General features: G+C 44.4%; 1 protein-coding gene across 1 annotated transcript in view; it reads right to left on the reverse strand.

Moving 5' to 3' along the window:
- vwa5b1 (von Willebrand factor A domain containing 5B1) overlaps nt 1–24,360 on the reverse strand; it is a 106,492-nt gene that overhangs the window by 71,018 nt on the left and 11,114 nt on the right. Inside the window, 3 exon segments of the mRNA XM_055659018.1 lie at nt 341–517; nt 1,318–1,442; nt 22,061–22,192. Coding sequence (XP_055514993.1) covers nt 341–517; nt 1,318–1,442; nt 22,061–22,192 — 434 coding nt within the window.

Genomic DNA, 24,360 nt, shown 5'->3' on the forward strand with positions numbered 1-24,360 from the left:
TATGATCTTAACTCACTGAATCCACACAGAATCAACTGGGGCTACCAAAAATCAATTGCATATGCATTTCAGGGGGCATTAGGACACCAGGCTTCAAGTGAGAATATAGGAAGTTGCTATATTTTTGGGCCAAAATAAGACTTTTCTGAGGCTTGGAACTTACAAGATGATGTCGGAACATGGGAACTCTCTGCACGCTGTTCCAGAAAAGGATCAGTAGTACTCATGTGTATTATGATTTGACCGAATAGCATGGAGAAAAAGCATTTCACTGTATCTCTGTGCATGTGACAATGAAAAACTGAATAAGAAACGTAACTTTTGCAAACTGCAAAGTTACCTTGACTCGATTAATGTTCGTCCCACTCATGCTCCCGCTGCGGTCGATGAGGAAAATGAACTCTCCCTGAGCCATCCTGAGGTCGGGGTGGGCCGTCTTCAAGTCTGGGCAGAAGTTCAGCATGATGACAGGGTGGTGTCCAATGTCCTTGTGGAGGCGTTTTCTAATAATCTCGGTCTGTCAGGCATAAAGTAGACACTGAACTGACCCGCTGACCAAGCGATACAAGTCAGAGTGGAAGCTTTGAACAGAGTAGAAACTCTCTCCAGAGAGTGGATGCATGTGGGGGTTGGCATTGGATGTGATCATGATGTTTCACTGCTGTCTCGCAGTACCCAAGCTTACTGGTGGGTAGATGGGCAACTACAAGTGGTCACAGCACAGGTTGGGTATATAAACATGTGAAAACATCTTATTGGGAAACATTGGCAAGAGGCGTTTTTCCCCTCAGTTGTGCTCTGATTATAGTTGACTGCGATACCTTGTGTTCCTTCTGCAGAGTGTGCAGTATGGATACATGCACAGACCCCCACACACACGCACACACATGTACACACACACACACATATAGACACACAAACATAGATACACACACATACACACACACACACACGAGTTGTACGGACAATGAAACTCAACAGGATGATAATGAAACTAGTATGATGACTAGGGTGGGGGAGGGACAGAGAGAGGGGGGATGCAAGGATATTGGATAATATGATAAAGAGGTTATTTTTTCATTGTGTGTGCTGAGGGAAACTTGCCTCGACCTGAAATGTTACCCATTCCTACTCTCTAGAGATGCTGCCTGTCCCGTTGAGTAACTCCAGCTTTTTGTGTCTATCTTCGAGGGAAGGTTGGAGATGGTTAGAGTCGGTGGTGGGATCAATGGAGAGAAAGGTAATAGGGCTGTGATTGGTTTTGACTTCTTGTGCCTTGCTGCTTAAAAACTGAAGACCTTGGTGTGCGATTTTTACCTTTTTCTCTGAGCTTGTGTCCTTTTTGGTTCCTTTGATGAAATCGCTTCTTCCTTTCAGATGTTGCTCATATTCATCCGATGACATATCTCCACTCTCCATCACGATATGAGGCACATGCGGCTCTGAGAATAGAGCGTCACAATAATTAATTGGCCAATGTATCAGTAGTTTTGTTTAGTTTAGTTTAGTTTATTGTCACGTGTACCAAGGTACAGTGAAAAGCTTTTGTTGCATTCTAACCATTAAGAGGCTACTGCAAAATGGCAGACCAGATGATGCCCCTTATTGAACATAGAACACTACAACACAGGAACTGGCTCTTCATCCCACTATATCTGTGTCGAACATGATGCCAAGATAAACAAATCTCATCTGCTTGCACGTGATACAAATCCCTCCATTCCCTGCGATTTTCTAAAAGCCTTTTAAACACCACTATCGTATCTGCCTCCACCACCACCCCTAGCAGCACATTCCAGGCACCCACCACTCTCTGTGTAATAGAATAACCTGCCCTGTACATGTCCTTTAAACGTAGACACAAGGAACTGCAGATGCTGGCTTACAAAAAATGACACAAAGTGTTGGAGTAGCTCAGCAGATCAAGTAGCATTTCTGGAGGACACGGATAGGTGACATTTCGGGTCGGAATCCTTCTTCCTTTCTCAACTTAAAGTTATGCCTTCTAGTCTTTGACATTTCCACCCATGTGACTGCCTACCCTATCTATGCTTCTCATAATATTTAAGACTGCGCACTTCTAGTGAGGAGTCAACTACAATGTAGTTCATTTGTCATTGTTAATCCTCAGCCATGATTCCTGTGTGAGGATTTTGATTCCTCATGAGATCCCTGTCACATTTTTAATTTAGTTTAGTTTCGTTTAGAGATACAGCCCGGAAACAGGCCCTTCGGTCCACCGAGTCCGTGCAGACCAGCGATCCCCGCACACGCCAGGGACAATTTACAAATATACCAAGCAAGTTAACCTGCAACCCTGATTGCCAATCACCCCCCCCCCCCCCCCCCGGACACTCCTTCCACCAGGAAACAAATAATTGCACTACTATGACTATATGCACGTAAATATATTTATTTATTGCTCATATTCTATGTCGCTCTTCTAGGGAGATGCTAACTGCATTTCATTGTCTCTGTACTGTACACTGCACAATGACAATAAAATTTGAATCTGAATCTGAATCTGAATGTGTTTGGAGTGTAGGAGGAAGCCAGAGATCCCGGCGAAAACCAATGCACGTCACAGGAAGAACGTACAAACTCTGTACAGACAAGCACCCGTAGTCAGGATCGAACCCGGGTCTCTGGCACTGTAAGGCAGCAACTCTACTGCTGTGCCACTGTGCCACCCTGAAGGGACGGAAGACGATGTTGTGTTCAACAATGATGTCTACAATGGAGGTCTGCTAACAGAGCCTGTCCTCAGACACAACAGCTAAAGGAGCCAAAATGAATGGCTCATTAGGCTTCCCGTCGCAGCCAGTTTAATGTTGCTTTTACCACTGAGATCAGCGGATTTAATGCAAAAGCGAGGGATCAAGCACCACTCGAGGAGGTGGCAAGAGGGCCCGGCTTATCTCTTGCCGCCTAGACAATTGATTTTCTCTCCAACGGCAATGCAAGCATCAATCTGTGCAAACCTTCCCTTGAAGGTGAAAATCATTTAGAATGGTTGAATTGAAGAGCTTAGATGTTCAAAGGGGTTGATTGGGTTGATTGTAGAAACTAGGAACTGCAGATGTTGGTGTACACAAAAGGACATAAAGTGCTGGGGCAACTCAATGGGATAAAGAGATAAAAGTTAGCCATGAACGCACATGGACCCCAGCTATGCCTGCCTTTTTTATCGGTTACGTTGTTTCAGGCATACACTGGCACCATCCCCCAATTCTTTCCCTGCATTGGGGTTGCATCCTGCACCAGTGCAGAACTTATTGATTTGTTTACCATCACCGCTAACTTCCACCCTCACATTCGCCTGGACCATCGCTGACACCTCTCTCATATTTCTTGATACCACAGTTTGCATTGATGGTGTCGAAGTGGAGATGGTTGAAAATGCTAATGTCACCAACAACTTTTCCTAGTCCACCTATATTGAAGCAACAACCAAGAAAGCACACCAACGCCTCCACTTCCTTAGAAGGCTTCGGAAGTTTGGCATGTCCCCTGCAACTCTCACCAACTTCTACAGATGCACCATCGAAAGCATTTAATCCAGATGCATCACAGTTTGGTTTGGGAACAGCTCCATCCTTGACTGCAAGAAATTCCAGCAAATTGTAGACGCAGCCATCATACAAAGCTGCCTCCCTTCTATTGACTCCATTTGTACCTCAAGCTGCCTCGGCAAGACCAGCAGCATAATCAAGGATGAGTCGCACCCTGGCCACTCCCTCTTCTCCCCTTTCCCATCAGGTAAAAGGTATAGATGTGTGAAAATGCACACCTCCAGATTTAGCGACAATTTCTTCCCAGCTGTTATCAGGCAACTGGATTGTCCTACCACAACCAGACAGCAGTGCTGAACTACTATCTACCTCGTTGGTGAACCTCGGATTATCCTTGATTGGACTTTACTGGCTTTATCTTGCACTAAACATTATTCCCTTCTCACTGTACATGGATCGATTGTAATCATGTATTGTCTTTCTGCTGACTGGATAGCACGCAACAAAAGCTTTGCACTGTACCTCGGTACACATGACAATAAATTGAACTGTAACTTCTCTGACTTCATCACAGGGGACTGACATCTTCTACACACCTACCGACTCTCACAGTTATCCAGACTACACTTCCTCCCACCTTGCCTCTTGCAAAGACGGTAGTCCCTACTCTTGATACCACCATTGTTCCCGCTTCTGCTTCCAAGATGAGGCTTTCCAGTAGAGGACATCCGAGCCATCCTCATTCTTTGGTAAACATGGTTTCTCTGTCATAGATGGAATTCCCCTACAATCAGCCTGAAGAAAGGTCCCAACCTGTCCGTGTTCTCCAGCAATGCTGCCTGACCCGCTGAGTTACTCCAGCACTTTTTGAGTCCTTTTGTGTAGACCAACTTCTGCAGTTATTCATTTCTACAGGTTGCTCCTCTCGTCAGGATGAGATTGAAACCGAGGAGCCTGACCTTAAATCAAGAGCCAGGCTGTTCAGGGTGTAAAGCCAGGAGCAGATCTTCCTGTAAACAAAACTTGAAATCTCGCACTCGCTCCGACAGTGAGCCACGGGGGCTGGGTTCAAAGGAAGACCTCAGCACCGAGTGATGGATTTTTCGCAGGCAACAACAGAGGTAATGACTTTATTCCTTGGAGTGTAGAAGGCCGAGGGGTGATTTTATAGAGGTGTATAAAATCATGAGGGGAATCGATAGGATGAATGCACAGAATCCTTTTTTTTCCTAGAGTATGGGAATCAAGAACTAGAGGGCATAGTTTTATGGTGAGAGGAAAAAAATGGGTGGTGGATTTTTAATTTATAGTTTAGAGACACAGCGCGGAAACAGGCCCTTTGGTCCACCAAGTCCACGCGCCCTAGGATTGCACTACGGATTTCGGTTTCTGCACTTTTATGGTTACCTAGTTTAATGGTTATTCACAAATTGTATGATTGATTATTATTTATCCATCTGTGTGTTATTGCCTTAACGGGCCAGTTAAGCCACAATAAGTAAGAATTCCATTGTTGCATTGCCGATACATATGACAAATAAACAGTCTTAACTCTCGCGAATGTGGTACATGGGACATGAATCAGTCACACATCTAACTGGGGGAACTGCTGTTGTAACAACATGGCTACACTACACGGTGTTATGCCAGTACTTTATCACTAAAACACAAATAGATTCGAGCAACTAAAAATCAAAACTACTGTTTATCATTAACCTGTCATTGGGCTTTGCAGATGATTTCTTTCCAGCAGTGTGCTGGTGTATTCAGAGGAACAATGCTGCGCTCCTGGCAGCAGGATTGATTTCAGTTTTATTTACCTCGCTGTCTTTTATGATTTAATTATCTCAGCAAAGACCTGCAGAATTGAATCAGATTTAATCAGAACTAAAGGGAAAAGCCCGGTGGCTCAGCTGGTAAAGCTGCCGCCTCACAGCTCCAGTGATTCAGGTTCAATCCTGACTGCCGCCGCTGTTCATAAGTTGCAGGAGCAGAATAAGGCCAATCGGCCCATCAAGTATACTCCGCCATTTAATCATGGCTGATCTATCTTTTTCTCTCAAGTCCATTCTCCCGCCTTCGCCCCTTAAGCTCGGACACCCTAACGTCCCTGTCCCACTTAGGAAACCTGAACGGAAACCTCTGGAGACTTTGCGCCCCACCCGAGGTTTCCGTGCGGTTCCCAGAGGTTGCAGGTGGTTGCCGGAGGTTGCAGGTAGTGGAAGCAGGTAGGGGGACTGACAAAAACCTCCGGGAACCTAAGTGGGACAGGGGCATTACTCATCAAGCATCTGTCAATTTCTGCCTTAAAAATGTCTGTCTGTATGGAGCGTGTGTGTTCTTCCTGTGGTCGATACAGGTTTCCAGGATCTCCAATTTCTCCAACATCATAAAAGTGTGCAGGGTTGCTAAGTTGATGAGTTGCCCCTCGTGGTGGTAAGTGGTAGAATTTGGGTGGAGTTGATCGAAATGTGAGGAGAATAAAATGGGATTCATGTAGTAATGGCATGGAGGTGTGCACTAGATGGGCTGAAGGGCCTGCTTCCCCAATATACAAATCCATAACCCTACAAAAGGCTTCGGTAAATCCTCACATGAAGAAAAACCCAACATTTATGCAGGTAGGCAAAGCCAAAATTTAGGGTAGATCTCCATGTCTATGGTTCCGCTTTCCTCAGGACTTTGAACACCTTGTGATACAGGAATGGTGTAACAAACTACCTACCCACCAACCTGGTTGTTACGCACAACAAACAGCCCATTCAAAGTGCTTTTAAGGAGACACAAGGAACTGCGGATTCTGGTTTACCAAAACACAATAGACAACAGACATTGGACAATAGGTGCAGGAGTAAGGCCATTCGGCCATTCGAGCCAGCACCACCATTCAATGTGATCTTGGCTGGTCATCCACAATCAGTACCCCGTTCTTGCCTTCTCCCCATATCCCCTGACTCCGCTATCTTTAAGAGCCCTATCTATCTCTCTCTTGAAAGTATCCAGAGAACCGGCCTCCCTCTGAGTCAGAGAATTCCACAGACTCACAACTCTCTGTGTGAAAAAGTGTTTCCTCATCTCCGTTCTAATTGGCTTACCCCTTATTGTTAAACTCTGGCCCCTGGTTCTGGACTTCCCCAGCATCGGGAACATGTTTCCTGCCTCGAGCGTGTCCAAACCCTTAATAATCTTACATGTGTCAATAAGATATCCTCTCATCCTTCTAAATTCCAGGGTATACAAGCCTTGCCACACCATTCTCTCAGCATATGATAGTCCCGTCTTCCTGGGAATTAACCTTGTGGACCTACGCTGCACTCCATCAATAGCAAGAATGTCCTTCCTCAAATTTAGAGACCAAAACTGCACACAATATTCCAGGTGTGGTCACACTAGGGCCCTGCACAACTGCAGAAGGACCACTTTGCTCCTATACTCAACTCAAATGGCTGGAGTAACTAAGAGGGTCAGGCAGCATCTCTGGAAGACATGGATAGGTGACATTTGGGTCGGGACCTTTCCTGAAACTGGAGACATATCCTCAAGAGACTTATTAAGTTACTACAATACTTTGTGTTTTTTTAAAGTGTTTACAGCGGTGGAGTCATCTCTCTCCCAAGCGAGTATGCTATTTTAAATTCTGTTGAAGTGGACGGCCTCAAAGTGGCAAATAACAGCACAATAACCAGACCTGTAGCGTCACTCCTGGCTCCGATGAACCGTTGGGTAGGGCTATGTCTAGGCAATCAGGTGTGACATTGGACTCTATAGATAGGGGCACAGGCAGGCGTGTGAGACTCTAGAATGGTATTGTGCCAGCCTAGAGCCAGGATCGAGGATGTCTCTTAGCGGACTCACTGCATTGTGACCATTACAGTGATTGACTCGTCGCAGAAAGCTGTGGAGGCCAAGTCAATGGATATTTTTAAGGCAGAGATAGATAGATTCTGATTAGTACAGGGGTCATTGGTAGAAGGCAGAAGAATGGGGCTAGGAAGGAAAGATAAATCAGCCATGATTGATTGACGAAGTGGACTTGATGGGCTGAATGGTTGAATTCTGCTCCTATCACATATCCTTACGACCTTTCCAGTAGGAGAGCATTCAGGGGCCAGTGGTACAACTCAATAGGTTTTAAGATGGATATAAATACAGATAGTCATGTTTGCGTCTGGACCTTGGGGTAAGGTACTCACTTGGGGGAGGACAAATGACAATGTTATTGGGTAGGAGCTAGGAAGAGGAAATTGAGAACAGCTTTTATCTGTTAAATCCACACCAGGTATTTGGGAGGCATTGAAAGTCTGGCTGTCCAATTTCAGGATTGGTATACTCCTACTAGGAGGAGGGACAAGGAAGGCAATGTAATGTAACGTAACGTAATGGTGGATGACAAGAGAATTTGGTCAAAACGTAAAAGGTAGTATATATACGTAAGGCTTAGGATGATTAGATTGGGATTTTGAGGAATATAAAGAAAAGCAGGAAATAATTCAAGCAGGGAATTAGAAGGGCCAGAAGAGGCCATGAAATATCCTTTCATGGTCTGAAGAAATATCCGTTCTCAGTCTGAAGAAGGGTCTCCACCCGAAACGTCACCTATTTCCTTCGCTCCATAGATGCTGCCTCACCCGCTGAGTTTCTCCAGCATTTTTGTCTACCATTGATTTTCCAGCATCTGCAGTTCCTTCTTAAACATGAAATATCCTTGGCCAGTTGGATTAAAGAAAATCCCAAGACATTTTATACATGCCTATTTAAAAACAGCTAGGGAGAGGGTAGGAACACTCAAGGGTAAAGGAGGGAATGAATCTATGCTTGGAGTCGGAGGAAGTACTTGAGGTACTAAACGAGTACTTTTCATTTGTATTCACCAAGAAGAAGGACTTGGGGGGTTGATAATTAACTCAGTGTGGGGTATACTCATATGCTAAGGCAGCTTTGAGATCAAGAAGGTGGTGTTAGAGTCATACAGCATGGAAATGTGTTCTTCAGCCCAACTTGGCCTGTGTTGACCAAGTGCCCATCTGAGCTAGTCCTATTTGCCCATGTTTGACCCTATCCCTTTCAATCCTTCCTCTCCGTGTAGCTGTTGAAATGTCTTTTAAATATAGTTATTACATCTGCCTCAATCAGTTCTTCTGGCAGCTCACTCCATGTATCCTCCACCCTCTGTGTGACAAAATTGCTCTCTGGTTCCTATTAAATCTTTCCCCCTCACCTTAAACCTATGCGCACTAAGGTATACAGTAGAAGTGTGTAAAAGTTCATAATATTATGAGAGGTATAAATAGTCATAATATTTTTCCCTAGGGTAGAAATGTCAGATACAGGAGCGTGGAGCTACAAGGTGAAGAAGGGAGGGGGGGGGAAAGGAGGAAAAGAGAAAAAACAAAAAGAGGAAAGGAGGGTGAGCGGTGTGGAAATGGGGGGGGAAGGAAGAGGGTGGACTTTGGAAGAAAAAAGAGGGGACGAGAAGAGGAAGGAAGAGGACAGAAAGGCAGGGGAACCTTCTGAGAGATTTCATTCATAGTGGGGGGATAGGAATAAAAGAGGAATTCTGAAGAGGGGAGAATGAGAAAGGGGACTGCAGGAGATAAGTGTTCTGGAAAGACATGAAATAGGGGAATAAACAGAAATAGGAGTATTGTGGTATTATGATTTGATGGGCGAGTTGTTTATTACAGGGGTAAAAGAAAATGGGGGATGAAATAAATGTAAATTTTGGTCGGGAAGATAATAGTTTATTTGGAAAAAGATAATAATTGGAATTGTAGGGTTAGAAAAGCTTTTTTTTAATAAGATTAAAGAGAAAGCAAGGGGGAAGACAGGTGAAAATAAGAAAATGTGTAACAGCATGCAAGGGGGGTTGCCAAGCCCCAGGTCAGTTGAGTATGATTGGTCTAAGGGTAAACTTTAAGATTTTATGAATTTTTTTGTTTTTTAGGATTATTTTTGAAAGTTGCAGAAAGGATGTAGAGGGTAAATTTTTAGATGGTGGGTGAGAAAGTAAGTGGTGAGGATGAAGAAAGAACAGAAGAGAGTGGACGCAAAGACATATGGAGGGTCGAGAGGAAAACAGTAAATTGATGGGCCGAAAATGTCAGGTGTATGAATAAGAACGATGTATGGGGTAAAAATAGGGAAATAACGAATTGGGCCGCGAGGGGAGTAACTCAGAGGAATCGCAGTTTCTACCCAAAGGAGGAGAGAAAGAGGTGAAAGGATACGATAGAGGATTTCAGAATGGCCTGAGAAGTAATTGTTTACAGAGGTAGTGTGGTGGAAAATAAATAAATACGGAAATAAATAGTGTCATAGTGCGGGGAACGCCTGCGTCGTAAGGAAGTACGTAGTGGAATAAAGGGAAGCCGAGGGGGGGTGAGTGATGGAAGCTAGGAGTCTAAACTAAATACAAAAAGGGGTAGGCTTGGAGAAAAGCCAGGGTGGGGCCAGTAAAATGAGGAATAATATAGAGAACTTCAGACGTAAGTAGTAATAGGAGGAGAAGGCATAGGGAAGTATCTTAGGTGTGGATTGGTCTGGGTCCAGGGGATTAGAGTTAAGGTAGAGGGGGAAGTAATGGGATAGGAGCCAGGGATGTTTGCCAGGGAGAGCTTAAGAGAAATGCGCAGACAGAAGGTGGATTTGTGTTGGAGTGTGAGGTATATCAGGGTCGAAAGGGGTATGTCTGGAAAGTCAAGTCAAGAATTGAGAGGCAGCATAAGAAAAGGTAAAGGGGGTAGGCCAGTTGGAGACCTGGGTTTGAATGACGTGGATGTAGAGTGAAAATAATTTTTTGGCCTGGGGAGGCGGAAACCAATCCCCCGTGACAAGAGTACCTGAAAATTCTGGGATAAAAAATGACATGGGGCCACAGGTGGATAAAACCCAAAAGTCGAGTGCGACCTCTTACGCAGTGGGAAAATTGAGGAAGCCTCAAAAAAGGCTTTATCCCAGCCTGTCGCGAGGATAAATCCAAAGATAGAAAACAGTGGTATTAGCTGAAAACAAATGGTTTTTGTGTTTGCAGTGAGGAACATTAAGAATGACTGTAGACTTGAAATATGAAACTGTGGAAAAAAAAGGTGAAAGAGGATGAAGAAGTAGTAGATAAAGATATTGAAATATAATGGTGTGGGAGCAGTATAACTCCTGAATACCTAGAAGTGGGAGGAGAGATAAGGGGTGTAATTGGAAGGAAAGAATAAAATAGGAGGGGGAGATGAAGGAAAGAATAGCAGGAAGGGAGGAGTGTTGGGGAAAAGTGTGGTGAGGCACCCAACGCGGGAGCAGGAGTGAAGGGAGTGATTAATGGAAGAACGAGAGTTAAAGGTGTTCAAAGAGAGACATGAGTTTGTGGAATGGGGTCGATATGAGAAAGAAGAGCAAACTTGGTACTGCCTAAGTACAGTTTTTTATGTAAAAGTCAAGGTGAAGAAAGGGTGAAACCTCTGGCGAATTCTTTGCATTGAAAAGGTGCAAAGTTAGTGTCTGGATTACTAGCGATTTAGTCCATAGTTAAAATGGCCAGAATGAACTGGTTTGTAGAAGAAGAATACGAACAGAAGACGAGTTGTTTAAGGTTGAATGAGGATGGAGAGAGGTCTCTCAAGTGGTTATGAATAGAAGTAACACAAGAGGAGTGATGAGGAGAAAAAAGAGAGAGGAAAAAATGAGGTTTGATGGTTGGTACTAGTTTAGTAAGAAGTAAAGTGTTTCAGTGTAGGGGGGAGATTAAAAGAAGAGGTGTCGCGAATTGGGAAGGGTAGGAATGTTTTTGTTAAATGGTGATAGGTATGGGGAGAAGAGAGAAAGGAGAGTGAGTACGTTAAAAAAAGGAAGGTCTGAAAAGAAGGACAAAATTGGGGGAATAAAGTATAAAAAAATGGGAAGTTTTGGTCCAATAAGTATAATAAGGTCCTTAAATTGATTGGCTAAAAGTGTGGTATGAAAGTGATACTGAAGTGGAACGACTGTTTGCAGGGACATGTTGTATGAGGACAGCAAAGTACATGAAATTTAGGGGAGTAGGCAGAAATAGGTTGGAAGAAAAAAGTCACGAAAGAAGGACAGGGTTATGATGTGTGGATTGCTGGAAGGATTGTTGGCATAATAAACATGTTGTGGATTGGACACACAGGAATATTGAGATAGGAGGAGTTGTGATGTTTGAACTGGGAGTGTACAAGAAGTATGTTTAAGGTGTAAAGATAATGTAATTGAAAAGGATTATGTGAAATAATTTGAAAAATAGGAGAAGGGTCAGATGTAGGAAGACACGCTATAATGGTTGTGATGCGGATTGCGTGGGTGGGGGGTGAAAGAGGTGCAGAAAAAAGAGAAGGACATGGAAATAGAGTGTTAGAAGAAAGAAATATAGAAATTATAAAAAGGTAAGTGAAGAATGAAATAAAATAAATTATGGATAAACTAAATAATCGATAAGAAAATTAAGATATTAATTTTGTTTTATGAAAGAGAAATGAATAAAAAAAAGTAAAGCGGAGATAAATTAAAAAGATAAGAGAATATCATGGAGTACGAGTTAAATAATGTTAAATAAAGTAGTAAATTATATGTAATTGAAAATTTTTGCATACCCATTCGGTAATAGAATCGTTAGATTTTTAAATAAATGTGGTAGGGGAAAAAAGAGTGGGATTGTATATGCCTTGCATTTAGCCAGGGGTAAAAATTAATAGGAACGATTAATATAACGATAAGAAGATTAGCTGATTTAAAGGTGTGCTTAAGTTGATTGTGAAAATTGGTAATACGCAATCGAGCAGGGATTTAGAGCTAGGTATGATAATATCTCAGAGCCGAGAGAATGCTGCTGAATACGTCTTAGTAAAGGTACATAATTGCAGCTGAATATGGTATCGGAGGCTATACAGAGTGGTAACGGTGTAGGACATGTTATTGCAGGTAAGTGTGGCGCAGGGATAGGCTGAAAAAATCCCAACATGTGGGAAAGTAGAGTGTAAGCAGTTGTAGGACACGAAGTGTTGAAGTTGTGAAGAAAGTATATTAGGAAATACAGTAAGGAGGGAAGCAGAATGAATAGTAATGTGAATAAATATGAATGGTAATGTGCAACGTCGGGTCCGATTGACGGGGCAGTAGTTTAGTGGGGAAAGAACAACAGGAGGATCAATGGGAGAACAAAACGACCAGAAGGCATATCTAATAGCGTGGAGCTAAGCCGGAAGCGTGAAAATGGTTTAGATACTAGGGTACTAATACTACAGAAATACAAAAGGCGTGAAGCCGGTGGACTCTCATAACCATCTCTCAGTGCGGTCTACCTTGGCTCGTTGTAGTGTGGGGTAGCGGTCTTAAAAAAGGAAAGAAGGGGGGGGGGAGAAGGGAAGAGAAGTCTTACTGCGGTATTGTTCGGGGGCAAGAAAGGTAAACCAAGGGGCGAGTCTCGACACGGGAGCAAACGATTTTTTCCCAGCAAGAGTGGGCACATGCGACACAATGATTTCATCCTGGTATGCGTCCAGCCGGATACACAAGGCGCAAAATATTCAGTGGGGGTGTCCAGAAAATGCTGGATGGTCCTAAGTGATAGAAACTTAGTCTGAGAGGATAATTAAGAGTTGCCATGTTTCTGGTGCCGACAAAGTCACAAAAGCTCACCGATCAGCCTGGCTTATGCATGGTTGTACTCAAATAACGTATCACGCCACCTTCTCAGAGCAACAAGGGGTGGTGGTACTCTCTAATTTGCCAGTGATGTCTTTAGAAATCGATTTTTACGAGAAGGTCAACAAGTTTTTAGGCTCTCGTAACCAACATTCACCTGTCACTCAAGCCATGGAGTTTTCCAATGAGCACATTTCTCTTTAAGGAACTTTGCTTTGTGCAAAGATGAGGCTCAGTTTTGGCTCCATTGCACCAGTGTGTTTTGCAGATACGGAAGGGGCTGTATCAATATTTATTTCTTACTTTTCAAACCCGGGATCAATCTTTTTTTTTGTGTTGGCATGCACAAAATCACCAGAGACCTGTGCGATGAGTCATTTCATTGGCAACAACGAAAGGACATCACACTCACAAATAATCAATGTTAATAACTCTGCACCACATTCCCAAAGGTGCTACCACGTACTCTTACTCTTAACTCTACCATCATTTGTTATTCTGTTATTAAACATTAATTTTCTTTTATAGGACTCAGATTTTAGTTTGGTTTAGACATATAGCACGGAAACAGGCCCTTCGGCCCATCGAGTCCATGCAGAAGACTAGTTCTTTGTTAACCCTTTCATTTTAGAAACATAGGTAGTAGGTGCACGGGTAGGCCACTCGGCCCTTCGAGCAAGCACTGCCATTCAATATGATCATGGCTGATTTTTGCATTACAATCTTGCACCCTTCTGCTGTTTTGCATTCCTTGATGTATTTATTGATGTACTTATCATTAGTATGCATGTATACTGTTTACTCAGTGAGCTTCATGAGAACAGGAAATATCATTGCACCCTGGCGTATATGACAATAAAATAAACTGATGTTACGTGACATTTGTATAAATGGGATGCATCGGGTATTAATGGGTTTTGGCAAATTAGCCTCTTGTGTAACAGCAAGCAGAACTCACTCGCATCTGTTCAGCAACTACTGCCACGAGCTATATTCCCTGCAACTCATGCAGTCTATGCTCTTTACACTGCTGTTTGATAATGTGCTGTCAGGTTTGTGTACGAATATGATACATCTTACCTGCAAAGATAAATTGCACATTTCTAGTCCTCGCTTTCCTCAATGAAAGTCTAGGTGAGTCCCCCTGGTCGGTCGGGGACACGCCGCCGAGAACGAAGAGGGACCCGGCGTGATGGAGTGGAGGCGCTGAGGCCATGTGATAGGAGCAGAATGAGGCCATTTGGCCCATCAAGTCTACTACTCCACCATTCAATCATGGCTGATTTACCTTTCCCTCCTAACCCCATCCTCCTGCCTTCGCCCCATAACCCCTGACAATGAAGAGGGTCAACAGCGGGTGAGATAGAGGCCCATACGCACCTTGTCAAACCCCATCTACAACATTTGGTGCTCCCGATGAGGCCTCCTTTACATCGGCGAGACCAAGCGTAGACTAGGCGATCGTTTCACCAAACACTTGCGCTCCATCCACCTAGGCCTGCTGGATCTCCCACTCGCTAACCCATTTCAACTCTTCTCCCCGTTGCTGCACTGACCTGCCTATCCATGGCCTTTTCCATTGCCAGAATGAGGCCACATGCAAAATGGAGAAACAGCACCTCATATTCTGCTTGTGAAAGAACTGCAGATGCTGGAAAAATGGAAGGTAGACAAAAATGCTGGAGAAACTCAGCGGGTGAGGCAGCATCTATGGAGTGAAGGAATAGGCGACACGTCGCCTATTCCTTCGCTCCATAGATGCTGCCTCACCCGCTGAGTTTCTCCAGCATTTTTGTCTACCTCATATTCTGCTTGGGTAGCTCAACTGTATGAATATTACATTCTCTAATTTCAAATAACATCTGCCCTACCCACTATCTTACCTGTGCCCCTCACCGCCACTCTGGTGTGCGCCCATTTCTCCCACTATCCTGACCCTCTTCCTCCACCCCCTCCCACCCCTATCCCTCCTTCTGTGTATTTCACTCCACTCACTTTATCTACAACCTTTTTGTATCATGTTCATCACTAACTTTTGCCACTTACTCCACCCATCTGCTCATCAACCCCCAGTCTCATCTACACCCACCCATCACTTGCCAGATTTTGTCCTGCCCCCACCTTTCCTGTCCAGCATTCTGTCCCCCTATTACAATCGGTCTGAAGGAGGGGTCCTGATCCATTCCCACCGTGCCTGATCTACTGAGTTCCTCCAGCGCCTTGTGTTTTGCTGAATGTAAAACCAGGGTCCAGTTTCAGCTTCACCTTCAAGAAAGATAAGACGCAAGGAACTGCAAATGCTGGCTAAGAGAAAAATATGTACATGAAGTACCGGAGTAACTCAGCTAGCAGCAGTCTCCTCCTGAATTCAGTGCACAGTGAAGCACTAATCAGGTGCTGCTTTGTTTGATAGGTTATTCGTCAGAAAAGATGTTGAACCTAAATCCCAGCAAAATGCAAGTTAAGAGTTTTCATGTTGCCCTCAATGGATGATTACCATTAGCTGCCAATCACCTTGTCTCTGTTGGTCAGGTTTGATTGACACACAATGAATACTTGTGAATATTAATTAATAATACCCAAGTTAGCATCTTTTATTCCACAACTGCAGAGCTAAGCAGTTTTATAGAGCCGTACATGTTAGGACTGGATGCGATTAGCTTGTCGGTTGGCGAGACCTTGCCTGAATGCTCGCCAGGACCGAGAAACCGCCCAAAGGCTCATCGGTCAGCATGATCGTGAGGCAGCTGGAAACATTGGGGTGCTAGGAGTGGGTCAGTCGGTGGGTGAACTGAGATGTGTGGGTGCCTTCCAGCGCCTTCAAGGTCGGCTGCAGGAGGCGACCCTGGGGCACAAAGATGTCCGGGCAAGGAGAGCAGTGGGACGTCGGTTCACGGGAACCGCTCCGGTACATCGAGTGTGTGGGCCGACCGGACTTTGGAAATGGTGGAAATTGGGAATACATTCTTAGTTGATGAGAGGTCTGCTTAAGAGTCCGTTAAGAGCAGGGAAGAAACTGTTCTTGAATCTAGTGGTACTTGCTTTCAAGCCTTTGAGTCTGATGCCTGATTGATGGAAGATAGGAGAGGAAGGAATGACCAGCCTCTGGGTGGTCCTTGATTGAGTAGGCTGCCTTCCTGAGGCAGCACTGGTAAAATCAATGGCCCCCAAAAAATGGCGGTGCCAACATGCGTAATATATGCAAAAATAATATAATTGTGCAGTAGCATATGCGACAAGTCCATTGGATCTTCTCTGAGGATTGCCACCTTGAAGCAGCGGAGAAGCTTGTGCGTGTCTAAGTTCCTGAGAGCTAAACCATCTGGAGCTGTGCTCCTGTCTGAGACACCCATGGCAGGCAGGCAGGCCGAGGGGGAGATTCCTCACAAAGCTTGAAGATCTCAATGGTGGATCAGATGGAGGATGGTGGCTGGAGCACCACAATGGCTGAGAAGGTGGAAGAAGACTGCAGCAGGGAGCGACTCCCATCTGTGGTGGACTCCATGCCCTTGGACCCGGGTCTGTCTCTGTCAAGGATGGTGTGGTGGCTGTCTGCGCACCAGTCTCCCCACATTAAAAGATGTCACACCTGGAGGGATGTTCCATCTGCAAATACCATTCACCCATGGCCAAATTACAATAAGGTCTGTGGCTCCAGGATTGGCCTCTTCAACCATCTCACGACCCACAAAGGAACCATCAAGATTGAGCAATTGCCGAAGATGATGATAATTGGACTGGACATTAAAACTAATTATTGCAGTTGATGGCACTGGCAGTCATTTCCACTGCAATCTCCCAGCATTGTGATTGTAAAATATTTCGCTGGGCCTACACAACAGTGCTGTGGGAGCAACTTCACCTGAAGGATTGCAGCAGATCAAGGAGATGGTTCATCCACATATGTCCAAGGGCAAGTTGAGAGGGGCAGCAAATGCTGGACTTGCTATGATGCCCAAATCCCCAAAATAAAGATTTTTTTTTTTTTAACTGATGGATTGAATGATATTTTATCTCAATTTTGTTGTTCAGCTTGTTAAGCTTTGATTTCCAAGATAGTCCAAAACCATACTGTTTGTCATTGTGGGCCAAAGGGCATGTTCCTGTCCTCTTCTGTCCCACCTCTTCCAGCTTTCTACAATCCCCTTACAACAACCAGTCTGAAGAAGGGTCCTGACCTGAAACTTCACCTCTCCATGCCCTCCGAGATTCTGCCTGACTTGAGTTACACCAGTACTTTATGTATATTTTCTTATTTTAGCAGTTCCTTGTGTCTTCTCTTTCTTGGGGGTTATGGTGGGAGGGGCAAGGTTTACAGATGTGCAAAGGAATTTTCGTTTACACTGGATGTTGTGGGCGCTTGAAACGGCTGCCAGGGGTGGTGGTGGAGGCAAATACAATAGAGGCTTGTAGATAGGCAAGATTAGTTTAACGGCATCATGTTCGGCACAGACATTGTGGGCCGAATGGTCTGTTCCTGTGCTGTATTCTTTTATGTTTTCTGTTGTTCTATATCCCAGTTGCAGTCAATAATCATTGCTGACACTGCCACTTCAGTCAGTTGTTACGGATGAACTTCCAGCCCACAAAGCCAGATATGATTTTCTGTCACTCTACAGTATCTTTATAGATGACAGTTATAACCCTTGTGCTCACTCAGAATCATGTCCAATCATTGTTCCCTTTCATTATAATTTCTTGGATGCAGCCGATGGGAAGAGAATTTCCTTTTTACTCCACTGCGGACTTTATATGGCCAGACCTGTCTCAGGTGCTGATTAATATTCTCGGCACAGGCCACGTAAAGTTGCTGAATGTGCCGGACACGGTTCGCTGGGATGTGATGCAGGGAACAGGGAGCTGATCTCAGTGTTCCGCCTCTTGACTCCGTCATTGCCGAGCTCGGAGCCGGTCGGGACGACAGTGACACCGAACACTGGAGCGATGTCTGGTGTCATGGCTCACAGGGTTCCAGACCCTGTCGACTCTCTAAGCACGGTTTAGTTTAGTTTAGTTTAGACAAACAGTGTGGAAGCAGAGATCCCCGCACACTAACACTATCCTAAACACACTGGGGACAATATTTACATTATACCAAGCAAGTTAACCTATAATCCTGTACATCTTTGGAGTGTGGGAGGAAACCGAAGATTTCAGAGCAAACTCATGCAGGTCACGGGGAGAACATACAAACTCCGCACAGACAAGCACCCGTAGTCAGGATCGAACCCGGGTCTCTGGCGCTGTAAGGCAGTAGCTCTACCGCTGCGCCACCGTTTCGCCGTGGCACATAGTAGTTTTGGACAGCAAAACTATTTTGCGGCAATCATTTACTTTTAGTTTTAGTTTAGTTTAGAGAAACGGCGTGGAAGCGGGCCCTTCAGCCCACCTGGTCCACACCGACCATCGAACAACTAGTTCTATGTAATACCATTTCTTCATCCTACACAAGAGGAGGGATTTTACAGAAGCCAATTAACCTAGAAACCTGCACGTCTTTGGAATGTGGGAGGAAACCGGAGCATCCAGAGAAAACCCACGCAGTCACAGGGTGAGTGTACAAACTGCACCAACAGTCGGGATCGAACCCGGGTCTCAGCTCTACCACTGCAACACTGGGTGCCTACATTTAGTTGAATACTTCTAACGAAAAACATATAAAAAGCTAATGGTTGTCTCATCTTGTGCAAAGATGCAAGAGCTTCGACATGATGCCTCATTAATTCTGTTTTGTTCAACCTGTCAGCAAAGCCTATTTCACTTTGGAGTGAGTACATTTTGCTCTGTTCTGACAGTCAGCGACTCTACCGAGTATTATTGTGAATCACAGAGGCACCTGGCAGTCCCCTGAGGAAACTGTTCTCTCTTTCAATTCAAACACAAAGATTATTTGCCTTGCATTTTGCTTCAGCAAAGGTGAATCAGGACATTTGTTATATTAAATACCAACACAAAGAATTCACACCAAAATGTGCAGCGAATACAACAACATCTAATCATTTAAATAGCAACAACTATAATAGGGGTGGCACAATAGACCTGCTGCCTCATGGGACAGGAGATCTTGGCTCGATCCTAACTATGGGTGCTGTCTATACAGAGTTTGCACATTCTCCCTGTGACCGCATGGGTTTTCTCCAGGTGCTCCGGTTTCCTCCCACATTCCAAAGACGTGCAGCGTTGTAGGTTAATTGTCATCTGTAAATTGTCCCTAGAGTGTAGGATAGTACCATTGTACCGATGATCGCTGGTCTGCGTGGACAAAATGGGTCAAATGGACTGTTTCCAAGCTGTGTCTCTCAATTAAACTGGAATTCGTGCAATCATGACCATTCAGAAATGAACTATTAAAATGCTGTAATTAAAAATAACAAATTCCTCTATTTTAAATAGTGTAGAATGGCATAGCATGGAATTAGTGTGAACTAGTGATCAATGGTCAACATGAATTCGGTGGGCCGAAAGACATGTTTTAATGCTATATCTCTAAACGGCAACTGAATCATCCCACCACAACCTAAGAGTAGTGCTGAACTACTATCTACCTGTTTGGTGACCCACGGAATATCCTTTAAGAAGGAACTGCAGATGCTGGAAAATCAAAGGTAGACAAAAATGCTGGAAAAACTCAGCGAGTGAGGCAGCATCTATGGAGCGAAGGAAATAGGTGATGTTTCAGGTCGAGACCCTTCTTCAGAATATCCTTAATCGGACTTTGCTGGCTTTACCTTACACTATACGTTATTCCCTAAGCATGTATCTATATACTGTAAATGGCTCAATTGTAATCATGTGTTGTTTTACTATTAACAGGATGGCACGCAACAAAAGCTTTTCACTGTACCTCGGTACACGTGACAATAAGCTAAACTAATTAATTAAACATCCAAAAATGCATCAGGGAAGAGTTGGCAAATTGGAGTGTTGTCACGCTGACTTCTTTGTACAACTTCACGACCATCTGCCCTAATTTCATTGAGGAGATTCTCACCGTAGGGAGCATACTGATTAGTTGCATCACAGCCTAGTTCGGTAACTCAAACACCGAGGAGGTTGCAGAGTAGTAGAACATTGTCACAGGTACTGATCTCCCCGCCATCAAAGAGATTGACAGGAAAGCCTCTAAAGCCTCCTAATATCATCAAACACCCCACCAACCTGGCCATGCTCTCATCTTGCTGCAACCAGATACAGGATCCAGAGAATCGTGACTCAAGGTACATGATAGACACAAAAAGCCAGAGTAACTCAGCGGGTCAGCCAACATCTCTGGAGAAAAGAAATAGGTGATGTTTCTGGTCGAGACCCTTCTTCAGAACCTATTCCTTATCTCCAGAGATCTGATTCGCTGAGATATTCTAGCATTTTGTTTCTATCTTTGGATTAAACCAGCATCTGCACTTCCTTCCTACACTCACGTTACAAGAACAGCTTCTTCCCATCAACCATGAGGCTTGAACACTGCACAACACTGTTTTGTCTTTTGTGTAACCACAACCCTACCTCAACACCGAACTGCTATGGATTTTGTTTTGGTTACACAATATCTTTGGCTTTGCACTATTGTGGTGTAGTGTTGGAAACAACATGAGCAAGTATGACTGATTACCTTACTGTATTTTTTAATGTTATTGTGTGAATCTGCAGGTAAAGCTGCAGCAAGTAAGAAGATAGAATCTGGTGAAGGGAGACCTGATCAGACAGATTCAAACAAAACAAGTTGTGGTGAAAGATTGAGAGGCAGCAACATCTACAAGGTGTACAGGAAGGAAATCCAGGTAGGAGGTGGAACTAGGTAGAACTGCAGATGCTGGTTTACAAAAAGAAGGCAAAGTACTGGAGTAATTCAGCAGATCAGGCAGCATCTCTGGAGAAAAGTAATAGGTGACCTTTTCGGTTTTGGAACCTTCTTCAGATCCATGTACCCCAGGGATGCTGCCTGGCCCTGCTGAGTTACTGCAGCACATTGTGTCACATTTAGGAGATGGAACTGGTTTTCAAGGACAGAAAGAGTATGGTTTTATTTTCATATTGGCCTACCCAAAGCAGAGGGCCGCCTCTGAAGAATAAATCATTAACCTGTTAGACCTGACGTGAAAGGCAGGGAAGAATTATAAAAATGATTCAATGTCTTAAATAAAAACATAAACGGCAGAGGAACCATTTTAAGGCAATCCTTCAGATCGGTTGTAATAACACACAGAAACAGGCCCTTCAGCCCAACTCGTCTATGCCGACTAAGATGCCTCATCTAAGCTAATCTCTTCTGCCTTTATTTGGTCAATATCTCTCTAAACCTTTCCCGTCCATGTATAATTTGGGAAGATTGGAAGAATTCCATTTCTTAAGCAGCAGTGCAAAGCTATGTTCTTCCATAAGAGTTATTATCTGTTGCAGTCCTAAAGATAATTGTTGCAATCAATCTTTCTGGCATTACACGGAGCATCTCCCTGTTTAGTGAAGATAATGGGGGCATTCATACAGTGCGTACCTCATGATAGGGTGAACTCGGGGAATGATAGTGACATTTCTCCAGCTTTCACCACTCATTAAATGGTGCTTACTTAACTCACCATTAACATTAATCACCTTGAATAACACTCATCCAACTTTCCTTTGAGTTAATCAGCACTCATTCAACTCGCTTCATCAAGCACTCATCTTAATATCTCTCCTTAAACAGCTTCCACCTGAACTACAGTAACTCCACTCCAGGGACAGGTTTCACAGATCTGATTTTGCACAGCTGTGCCTTGCCATCATTAAACATCAAGCAACTAGGACATCCCCTGCTAGAATTCTTCCTATTTTGGTACAAAATGTGCCAACCAGTCGGCAAGATTCGCAAACAACGCTTGATGGCAGGGACTGGAATGAAAGATTAAACGTTTTCCAACCGCTGGGGTGGATGATGATTTCCACGGGCTTGTCGAAGGTGTGTTTCTCCGCCAACGTGATGGTTATGCTGGAAGCACAGAGCGCTGAGGGATCGGCGTCAGCTCGGATTGAGTGCGTTGGACTCTCGACACCTGCGGAACAGCAACGTTTGCAGGTTCAGTCGGGGACGGGACTATTGACCAAGGAACACAAAATAGATTTCTATCATACAGTTGTAAAGCTACACGGCACTGAAGCAGGCTCCTTGCCCCACCTTGTTCATGCCAACCAAGTCGGCATTCTTGTAGGCTAGTCCCAGCAGCCTGCATTTGGCCCATAGACCTCTAAAATCCTCTTGTTCACATATCCGTCTAAATGTCTTTTGAAAGTTTTATTTATATCCACTTAGGCCAATTTACAGAGGCCAATTAACCTAAAAGCTCATGCAGTCACAGCGAGAATCAACATAGACAACACTCGAGGTCAGGATGGAACCCGGGTCTCTGGCACTGTGAGACAGCAGCTCTACTGCTGCACCACCATGCTGCCCATAAGTGGGTGGTGATCTGGTTTGGTTCAGTGTACAGATACAGTGTGGAAACAGGCCCTTCGGCCCATCGAGTTTGTGCCAACCAGTGATCCTTGTATGCATAGCACTATCCTACCCACTAAGAACAGAAACATAGAAAATAGGTGTAGGAGGAGGCCATTCGGCCCTTTGAGCCAGCACCGCCATTCATTGTGATCATGGCTGATCGTCCCCAATCAATAACCCGTGCCTGCCTTCTCCCCATATTCCTTGACTCCACTAGTCCCAAGATCTCTATCTAACAATTGACAATTTTACCGAGCAAATTAGCCTACAAACTTGTGACGTCTTTGGAATGTAGGAGAAAACCGGAGCAGCCGGGGGAAACCCCACAGGTCATGGGGAGAACGTACAAATTCCGTGCAGACAGCACCTGTGGTCAGGATCGAACCTGGGTCTTTTGTGCTGTACAGCAGTAACTCTACGGCTGTGCCATCATGCTACCTTCAGGTATGGAATGCACAGAATGCTGTCAGGGAGGAAGTTCAGGATTTTTACCTGTAGGAACGTCGATCTATATATTTCCAAGTCAGGATGTTTTGTGGGCATCTTGCAGCTAGTGGTGGCCCCATGCTTTTGCTGCCCTTGCCCTACTGGTAGTGGTGGTGGGTTTGGTTCAACCTCAAACTCTGTTTCTCTTCCCACAGATGCTGCCTGACCTGCAGAGTACAGCCACTATCTGCTGTTCCTATTTCCAACTAACATCACCTCCAGTATTTTTTTTTGTTGCTGGTTTCGTGTCTCATCAGTTCTATGCCATGGAGATGTTTCAAAACTGAAACACTAATGTTATTATTCATTGGACATCTGTTCCGGGAACCTTAATGTTACATCAGTCCATTGAGAGGCAGCTTGCTAGCAATACGTTTTATAATTAAAGAATGAACAGTGACTGTGAATGAGTGCTTTTCAAATGACCTGAACACAAGTAGAATCTGGGAATGTATGAGCAATTCTTAATCACAATTATAGATCCTATCCACATTCTTACAGTCCAATTTGATGGGAGTTAGGGCCAGTGTGGACATGATGGGCCAAATGGCCTTGACCCCAAAATTATGTGATACCAAATACAGATTGAATCATCTGTACTCACTCCACAGGAATACTCCTGAGTTTCCTGTTGCCGGCCATTTTTCAACCTTCCTCTCCTATATCGCTGATCTCCCTGTCTGTGGGCCTCTGCACTGTTACAATCAGGCCTGGGGTAAGCGCAAAGAACAGCATCTCATCATCCATCTGGGGACTTGGCAGCCTGCAGTCTCCTTACTGAATTCTCCAACTTCAGATACCTTACTCCCCTGACTGTAGAAGGACCGGCCATTTGTGCTGCCAGCTCTCTCATCCTTTTTCGTTCCCCCTTTCATTTCTATGTTCCTTTCATTCCCGCTGATCCTGTGTAGTAGACCCGACTATACCACATCATCCAGACAATGTTTAAGTATGAACATTGACTTCTCCAATTTCAGATAGTCCTTGCTTTCTCCCTCCTTCCCCTCCCAATTCCCAGCTCTCCCACAAGCCTACTGTCTCCGCCTCTTCCTTTCTTTTCCCCGCCCACCCCCGACATCAGTCTGAAGAACGGTCTCAACCCGAAACTTTGCCTATTCCCTCGCTCCATAGATGCTGCCTCACCTGCTGAGCTTCTCCAGCATTTTTGTCTACCATCCAGACAATGTTGGTTAGTTGGGCTTGCGGCCTTGAGTTAGCGGGTGAGGTTCAATGATTCGA

This window comes from Leucoraja erinacea, chromosome 30 (genome assembly GCF_028641065.1).
Source record: "Leucoraja erinacea ecotype New England chromosome 30, Leri_hhj_1, whole genome shotgun sequence".
NCBI classification, from domain to species: Eukaryota; Metazoa; Chordata; class Chondrichthyes; order Rajiformes; family Rajidae; genus Leucoraja; species Leucoraja erinaceus.